Source organism: Borostomias antarcticus (assembly GCF_949987555.1).
Source record: "Borostomias antarcticus genome assembly, chromosome: 18".
Classification (NCBI taxonomy): domain Eukaryota; kingdom Metazoa; phylum Chordata; class Actinopteri; order Stomiiformes; family Stomiidae; genus Borostomias; species Borostomias antarcticus.
This window is the reverse complement of record NC_140251.1, coordinates 13,546,964-13,556,623: the sequence shown is the minus strand read 5'-3', so window position 1 is coordinate 13,556,623 and position 9,660 is coordinate 13,546,964. Positions and strand designations below refer to the sequence as shown.

The window sequence follows — 9,660 nt, the reverse complement described above, 5'->3', positions numbered from 1 at the left end:
AAAAAAAAAAGACAGATGAACTGCTAAAACTTGTTTACACTGATACAGAAGACGAATGTTCCCTTCTTTTGGCTATTTGTGGAAAAATAAGAGCATAGAACCATACTGTAGCATCAGACAGAAAAGTAAAATCATAAAAATGTGCAAGATTGTTAATCACACATTATAACGAGAGGAGAGAAGAAGAGAGAGGAGGCTTGTCACTTGCTTTTGAGAGCTACAGAGGAGCTACAGAGCAGAGATGGGAGACAAACTTTGGAGTCCATGGAGGAAAAAAAGATGCTCAACAGCTGTCTCATCTCCTGGGTTCCCTAATAGAACCCTAATAGGCTCCCTGATAGAACCCAATAACAGGAAATGTAACCGCAGGAGTTCTAGAACCAGAGAAATGACCAATGACGGAACACGACTACAGTACAAGTGAATGTGAAGAAGTATAATTGCATTTTAGAAAATATTTCTTAGATATAAATTGGCAGCAGTCTCTACAGTCTTTGCTTACACGGTGAGTTGAGGTCTTTCATACGGGTCTTGATCCTCTCTTGACTGTAGCAAAAGAGTATAGTTTTGTGATCCCTTATACGTACATGTACGATATTGTATTGCAATATGGAAAGTTCCTCAACAGAAGGACTGAGTTCTCTGAACCTGACTTTTCAGGTCAAAAGTGTAAAACACAAGTAATATCCCCAAACCTGTTTTCTTTATATAGGCACACGTTTCCCAAGCGTCTACAGTGTTGTGTCTTAGTGATGTGCTAGCAACAAACAAAAAGAAAGTCTTGTTGAAGTCGAGTCTTGTTGATAGACAAAAAAAAATAAAAATCCCTTCCTGGCTCTGGCAGATGCCATGTATCCCATGAGCCTTTTCACTCTGTGTCTTCCCGTACTTCCTCTGTAGTTTCAGAGTCTTCCTGCGGGGGGAGTGGCCACTCCGCCTCCTCCTCCTCCTCTGTCATCTCCTCTGGCTCCTCCCCTTCTACCAGCTCCTCTTTGCTCGCTGGCTCCTCCTCCTCCTCATGGGTGGCCAGGATTGGCTCAGCCACGTTGTTGAGGCGCGCAGACTCCGTCCCCGGCCCCTGTTTGAGAACCTCCTCTGCGATGACCTTCTTCCACATGTCGTGGTTCTCCATCAGGTGTTGGGTGATCTGGCAGAACACTTTCCTCCTCTTCTTAGGGGCGGATGTCTCTGAACAGACGGGAACAAAGAAGCAGCAGGGTTATGTAACAACGCGTACTACTAGTAAGTAAGTAATGGTGCGTTCGTTTGTGGTCGGAGGTGGCAAGTCGCAAGTGGCAAAATACCTACCTCCGACCTGTGTGCATTCGAGCTATATACCATTATATCACAGTTACCTAGTTATATCTAGTGCATTTGAGCAACTGGGTGCTGAGAAACATATCCGAATTTGCGACGAGGAAGTGTGAGTTCATGCGGTGTTTTATTTAATCATTCCTAGTAGCAAGTCGCAATTTGCCACCTCCCAGTTATAAACGAACGCACCATAAGTAAGTAAACTTTATTTATATAGCGCCTTTCACAGCACAAATGCACAAACCGCTTCACAATACAAATATTAAGATAATATTAACATAAAAAGGAAGAAAGAGCGACATACAAAATGCAATACATACAAAATACAATACCAGGGGAGGGGAGGGGGGAGAGGGGAGGGGGGAGGGAATTACCATACAGGCAGCCCCCCTCGACAAGCAGCCATACAAGCAGGCGCGGCCAATATCCTGACAGCACTGTACTTTAATGAGAGGGAAAGGGGGGGGGGGGGGCGAGGGGATGGAGAGGGAGGGCGGGGGAGGGGGTGTGGTGCGTGGGAGGGGGTGTGGTGCGGGGGAGGGGGTGTGGTGCGTGTGATGTACTGATCTATCTGATTTCAGCGCAACACGGTGCTGTCAGACAGACCGATCAGTCAGACCGGAAAGTAATCAATCAAACGCCCCCTTACGCGATGCTTCTGAGCTGGTGGACACGTCCTCCTCCTCCTCCTCCTCCTCGTCTTCCTCTGCCATGTCCGGCTCCTCCCCCTCAGGGCCAGGCTCCTCCCCCTCGGGGCCAGGCTCCACCCATCGCCCGGGCATGAGGGCGGCGGAGTCGTAGGAGTTGCAGAGCGGGCCGACGATGTGCGTGATGAAGGACTCCTGGAGCTTGGCCAGCTGTGGCGCCGAGCGGTCCATGAAGGGGCTGATGGGAAGGCCCAGGCTGGACTCCTCGTCACCCTGCGGGGGAGGCATGACACGCGTTAGCGGGCGCACGCCCGGCTCACCTACGACTGATGTCACCACACGCATGGATGACTGGGAGGACAGAGAGAGAGTGTTTAAAGTCGCACAGAAACAGACGTTTGAGATCTAACTTCCGTAGTTTGACGTATTTCCGACGCAAACAAGCTATGAGGGTGGGACATATGTTTAGAGGAATTTGATTGGAACATTGACAAGTGGACGGGTTTTAAGAACTTCAGACAGATTCGATAGAAGGATAGCGTTGATTGACGGGTGGATGTCGTGAGATTATTGCCCTAAAATCTAAGGTACCTGTTGTCGTCATTGCACGTGACCTACCGTTTTCCAGGAAGTAAGAAATTATATACTTTGATATAAGATTACAACAAAAGTAGAATTTTGTATTATTTTTTGGCATACATCGTTGAATAGGTGAACACTATGACCAATTATGTCAACCAAAATGGGACAGAATGCTTTTTTCATTTCAGTGCGACTTTAAGGTAGAAATGATGTTAGTCGGACAGACGAACTAACTAAAGGCTAACGTCCTGAAACCAGCTTAATCGTACCATAGAAATTGTGTGATGTAATAGTTAACCACTTGTCCTGCATAGCCATGGACAGCATGGCTGACCCCTCCTACAGATACATGAACGGGTCCATGGATGTCCAGACTAAAGGGGAGGCATTCCTAACGTTTCACAATGTCACACCTACAGTAAGCTATGGTAGCATTCTGAGGCCAGCTAACTTATAGCGTATGGATCAACTGTTTTTTTTGCCTCCCTCTGGAAAATTAGGGGTAGGATCAATAAAAATGTACACCCTCCCCCCTTTTCTTTCTGTAAAGTGCATTGTGTTTCCTCTGTGTATGAAATGTGCATATGAATAAAGTTTGATTTGATTTGATGAAAAGCTACATGTAGTTACACAGCCTCCATCTCTACACACACACATACACACGCACGCACACACATACACACACACACACACACACACACACACACACACACACACACACACACACACACACACAAACACACACACACACACACACACACTAATGAGGCCACCGCTTTGGAATTGTCTTTCTGTGTATGTGTGTGCGTGCATGTGTTTGTGTGTGTGTGTGCGTGCATGTGTGTGTGTGTGTACCATCTATGACGTCCGGACTGGATACACACAAGGACAACAGCGGCGGAAAGGACTCATCGTTGCCACGGCAACAGGCCCCCGGAGCGTCAAGCAAGTTCCGTAATGTGAACATGTTCATGTGTGGAACACAGGCAGGTGCTCGAGTCCACCGAAGAGGATATACTATGTATATATATATATATATATATATATATATATATATATGAAAAGGATGTGAGAGGCACGTGGGAGTTTGGACGGGACTCGCTGGGGGGGATTTCAGCCGGCAAACAAAGAGCAGCAGATGCAGGTGGAAGTGAAGATTGAAAGGGAGAAGCCAGTCATAGAACTGGCCATCGCCGCCAGGCCCTCTCCGACGAAGAGACCGCAACCGGGTTTAACGAGTTATTACCAAAGAGCCGCCTGTACCATGAGCGCTGAACGCACGCCGCCTACACAGCGCTAACCGCTACGGCCGTGCACTTCCCACAAAAGCCCGGCGGCGCTTTCTCATTGGCCGTCAGAGCTGTTGTGTTCACACCACAGCGCCAACCGCCAGGTCACACCACGGGGTTCACCCTGATCTCGCCGCAGAATTCGGCGGTACATTGTACAGGACTGGCCGCGCACAAACCGCAACGATAAGGGTGTCCTCCATCTTGAAATGTGGGGTCACCGCGCGAATCCACCGCAAAAGATGAGAAAATCCAACTCTGGCGTTTCGCCGCCGGCAGTGGTTCGCCCATGCCGCGCCGCCTGATTTGCTCCTACTGCGCCGCCCAAATTTGCGCGAATTGTATTGACTTTCAATAGAATCGAATCGGTGGTGAATCGCGTAGGTGTGAACACACCTTTAGCGTCCCATGTTTTGCCGTGACACTGCTTTTAGAGTTACCGTTCTCTGCCCCCTGTGCGTGTGCGAGCGTCGTCACGCCTCGCAGGCGCAGGTGTGGTCAGTAGCAACGCCGCTACGGCTGAACGCAGGGCCGGCTGCCTGGGTCACTCATTTCATTACATTTCACTTCAAACTTTTATACTTACTCATAAACCACTGAGGTTTCCCTCATTGACAGAGTGACTTAGAGTTCACACAGAGACACAAATATCTACAGAACTGATCCCTGATCAGAGATCTAGCAGCGGGAGAGCCTCCTTCCTTCGCTGGGCTGATCCCTGATCAGAGATCTAGCAGCGGGAGAGCCTTCTTCCTTCGCTGGGCTGATCCCTGATCAGAGATCTAGCAGCGGGAGAGCCTCCTTCCTTCGCTGGGCTGATCCCTGATCAGAGATCTAGCAGCGGGAGAGCCTCCTTCCTTCGCTGGGCTGATCCCTGATCAGAGATCTAGCAGCGGGAGAGCCTCCTTCCTTCGCTGGGCTGAAGGGATCTGGGGTCGGCCAGGGGTCGGCCGCCCACAGTCACGGGGATAAAGTCCTGTTTGAGTGATCGTAGAAACAAATTCATTGATTTTCCAATGGTTTAACTCAGGACCCCGGGGGGGGGGGTTAGGGTCTTTAATCGTCCACACAGTAACACACACAGTGCGCAGGGACATGGCACACACACACACACACACACACACACACACACACACACACACACACACACACACACACACACACATGCAACTTCGGGGGTTGCTGGTGGAAACTGTCTCCTGCATTTTTCCCATCCCAGACGTACTGCTCCAGGGGCAGCCAGGAGGAGTGGGCAGCCATTGTTCATGGTGTCCGGGGACCAAGTCCAAGTGCTCATTCCAAGTCTTGGTCAGATAACGGACTGAAGAGCATCTCTTCTTCTGCATCTTTTTCGTATTGGGTTCTTTGTGAGGAAACTCTTGCAAACACAGTGAGAACATGTAAACTCCGCACAGAAAGGCCTGGAGACCTTCTTGTTGTGAGGCGACAGTAATAGGTACTGCACCACCGTGGCCCATGTGAGCGATTTTGGGGTTCAGTGTCTTAATCAAGGACATTTTGGCACAATGCCGGGAGCTGGGAAAGAACCAGGAACCCTGCGACCTCCAGCTGACCACTCTTGTGCTCATGAGCTTGATGTGTTTACCAATGGTAGCGGTTGCAGTTAGTCGCAACAAAATGTTAGTCAGTTCAGGCTGATCACTTTAGCAGAGGCTGGGAGGACTTTTACAGGTCTAGCTTAGCTGTTGTCCTTATATATCCAGTCCGGATGTCATGGCACACGTACACACCAACACAAAACAATTCCAAAGCAGTAGCCTTATTAGCGTGTGTGTGTGTGTGTGTGTCTGTGTGTGTGTGTGTGTGTCAGAGGACGAGATATATACTAAGACGCAGCGTGCAAATTGCTGGTGGGGATGGGGGGGATTTCCCCCTCTCTGGTTTTGATATCTCCTCCTCTGATCATTCATTTTTATCGCCGGTGGGGATAAGTTTTTATCCCTGCTTCTGGTCAGACTGAATATAGCTACAATTCCTGTGCCCGAAAATAGATGGCGCAATTTAGAAAAACTACACTAGCTATTTCAAAAATATGATTTACAACAGCTAGTTCTAACCATTGTCATGGCAACTGTCAATCAAGCGCCTACTCTAACTAGCAAGAATTAGCAATGAAAAAGGGGTCAACAAACTATGTCGTCATATTTTGCTGCGAGGATTTTGGAGGATGCCCAAAACTCCAGAGGTCCGTCACCAAAGCAGACTCTTCTGCTTGTGCTAAACATCGGTAAGTGACAGGATGAATATTTTATTATAATACAATTATTGTTGTGGGCGATAAGCGGCCAATCGTTAGCATGTATTGCTTTTGTTTTGCTATTCTCATCCTCAATATTAGGCGATAGCCAAGTCAGCACAGCACAAGTCAGCCACCAATTTAGCCTCTTTATCACGAGACCAATACCAATTTATATTTTATCTTGTGTTTCAGATTTTCTTTTCAGCCTTGCGTCCTGGCCAAAACATCCATGGTCCTGGCCTACCGGTGAAAGTGTGCGTGATTGTGGACCAAGATGGATCCCTGTTGAATGTTAGCCTACAGATTTGTCGGGATAGATTGGCTGGTGTTCAAATTTACTTTCGAGGCACAGGCCTACTGTAACAGTGAGTTGATGTAGCCTATAATGCACATAGGGCCTACCTTTAACTAGCCTACGCATATCACTTTTTTAATGAGGTCTAAAGGTCTATGATGAGGACGGGATAGCTCCACACATAAGCAGTGTGATCAATAACCTAACATCGTATGGTTTGTCCTTTCTTTTAGCACTTTGTTGGGTGTATATATAAGAATACAATGAGAGCATACAGTCGTTTTCTTTGTTCTGATGTTTACATTTGTTCAATTTCTGGACATTACATTTTATTTGAAAATGTCCCCCCCTCTGGGTTTTTTACAAATCGCACCCTGCTAAGACGGCACCATGCTCCTAGGCGGCATCGATCACTCTCTGAGAACCGTCAAAAGAGCTCTGTCTAACTCTCATCGTCCAGCTGAGAATGACCGCTGGGACGCCATGATGTCTGGATCTGGCGGAGTGTGTCGGTGCCCTGCTCCTCACCCCTCCTCGCCTCCTCCTCTCATCTCCTCTCCTCACCTCTCCCCACCCCTCCTCTCCTCTCCTCTCCTCTCCTCTCCTCTCCTCTCCTCTCCTCTCCTCTCCTCTCCTCTCCTCTCCTCTCCTCTCCTCTCCTCTCCTCTCCTCTCCTAACCCTCACCTCCTCATCTCCTCTCCTCACCTCTTCTCACCTCCTCCTCTCCTCTCCTCTCCTCTCCTCACCTCTCCCCACCCCTCCTCTCCTCACCTCTCCCCACCCCACCCCTCCTCTCCTCTCCTAACCCTCACCTCACCTCCTCATCTCCTCTCCTCACTGCGCTGTCATCCAGCGTCTGATGGTGATTGGCTGCATTCTTCCAGTAGAGGAGGAGCCGTCATGAGGTTTGCGGACCTGTCTCACGACACAGACAGGCTGTATGCATGGCATGTTCCTGTACTGTACACAATAGCATGTACATACTATGTAACGCTGCTTTGATGGAATTTCACAGGGAGGAAATGTATGTAGAAGGCCGATGGGAAAGTCAATAATCGGTTGATGATTGGTCATTCTACACCGGCTATTATTCCTGATCAGGGAAAAATACCACATACAGTGTATCACACATGCTCTTGGCCTAGGGCGGTGGCCTTCTGGGAGCTTTTCTGTAAGAGTAATTGGATGGTGCAGTACCATTACTATTACTATCTCAATATATCAGGGAAAAACTGGGAAATAACATGCAGAAAGATTTCTGGAAGCTAGCTGAGACATTGTGAACCTGAGTCACTCTACTGTGGTTTTCTGTTTTAAATTATCACCATGGCTCCGGTATCTGCAGTCCTCCCACCCCCAGAGTCACTCTGGTATTTCTCTGCTTGACTTTGGGGAAACAGAATGAGAAGTCAAGGACCCGACTCGGAATTATCTGTCTTACTGCATATATCCGCCCACCCCCCTCGGGTGTGTGTGACTAGATGTGCTCAGAATACATCTGCTGGGATCATAACAAAAAAAGATGCACGTTTGCCATCTCTCATCTCTCTCGAGGCTTAGACAAAGCTTAGCGAGCGACGCCACCGCACGCCACCGTCCGATCCCAGACTCCGCCTCCCGAGAAGAACCCCCGACCGCGCTCTCACCTGCTCGTAGAACTCGTTGACGATGCCTTCCGTCCACTGCAGGTGGAGGTCCTTGCATTTCAGGGGCCCGTTGATGTCCGCCAGTTTGATGCACATCTGGCAAACCAGCAGTCGGTCGTTCTCGTTGGACCAATCGATGCCCGTGGCCGGGTCGTCCCCCACCTAGACGGTGGAAGACAGCGGATGAACGCGGCAATGAATTGCTGGACATGAGTCAGGTGCTGGATGTGACATGCTGGCGCAGACGGATACTGCTCACCGACAGGAGAGCAAACAACCACTGGGCTGTCGCACATCTGCTTACGGGATCTGCAAGTGAACGGACAGATCCTACAATTTATCTAAAAGATCTGAGGATTGCTTAGCTACGCGGCAGCAATACAAACACTAGCTATACAAACATCCATTCAAGACATGCAGAATATAGCTTGTGGCCAGTTCAACAGTCATCACTCGCATCAATCACAAGACAGAGCGCCGCGCTTCCCATCCCCCATCTCAACCTCACAGTGTAGCTTAACGATAACAACACAAAACGCTGCTCCCTCGGAGTCAGATAACAAGTCCAACGAATCCCCTCAAATGTTTCTGAATCAGTTGAGCAGCACCGAGGCTTAATGAGCTCGCAGTGCAAAGGAGAGGCCAGGTCTTTTCATTCTCACCCAACATCCCACCTGGCTGTGAGGATCAAGCGGTAAGTCAATGGGCTTTTCAGAGAAAGGCTCGTTTGCTTCTGGGAAGAGAGTGGAGGAGAGTGGGAGAGAGGTGCCTGGCAGTGTGGGCAATGAGAGATGGACGGTGTTGTTAGTTTTGGTGCCAGGCCAGTAATCTCTGCTCCCAGCAACCAGTAGGGCTTTTAGTGCCGACAGTGGAAAAAACTTGGACTCGCCAACACAAAATGTGAAATTCTGACCCTGAAAATGAGCTCTTAAAAAGCTGCAGGGGAGTCGTATTTATTCTCATGAGTTCGGTTGTGTTAAATGGGAGCGTCACGTTCAGGCAATGTGATAGGCTTACGCTGTTACTCAACAGCAATGTCTTCCGCCAATGATTAGCGCGAGAATGTAGAAGCAATGCTCCATCGTTTTCATTTAAGACTTTTTACCATTTCAAAATGAGGCAAACTGTGATCAAGACACCAAACTCTGACTTGGCAACGCCAACACTACATCACTCATCTCCCAAAGTTTATAGGGATAGTTTTGTTGGAAGCGATGGAAACTAGTCCCAGACTAAACTACATGCAGAAGGAGATTCTCTGCTGGATGAGTTCAGACTGGACCAGGTTAACGGTAATCTGTGTACAGGAGACCAGCTTGGCGAGGCGGTCCGACTCCTACCTTGGCGTTGAACTCGGCCAGGAAGTCGAAGTGCTTCTTCAGGTCCGTGGCCAGGATGGCCTCGATGACCAGGAAGCGGAAGCGTTTGAACTCCACATGGTCCAGGTTGACCAGGAAGTTGAACTCCGGGCGGGACATGAAAAGGTTCCAGGCCGAGGCAGCGTGGTGGTTCTCCAGGACTGAGCGGTCGTTGTACAGAACCGCCTAGAACCGGACGCACGGAAGAGAGAAGAGGGAGACGGAGAGAGAGGAGAGAGAGATAGCGAGAAGAGAGAGAGAGAGGAGA

General features: G+C 49.1%; 1 protein-coding gene across 1 annotated transcript in view; it reads right to left on the bottom strand.

Moving 5' to 3' along the window:
- Window positions 1-868: 868 nt before the first annotated feature.
- The window catches only part of LOC311320914 (cGMP-inhibited 3',5'-cyclic phosphodiesterase 3A-like), a gene marked incomplete at both ends in the record, with an annotated part of 94,754 nt that continues 85,962 nt past the window's right edge, over window positions 869-9,660 (bottom strand). Inside the window, 4 exons of the mRNA XM_084452781.1 lie at window positions 869-1,188; window positions 1,964-2,234; window positions 8,035-8,196; window positions 9,375-9,578. Of these exons, the coding sequence (XP_084308907.1) occupies window positions 869-1,188; window positions 1,964-2,234; window positions 8,035-8,196; window positions 9,375-9,578 (957 nt within the window). The remainder of the gene's footprint in view (window positions 1,189-1,963; window positions 2,235-8,034; window positions 8,197-9,374; window positions 9,579-9,660) is intronic.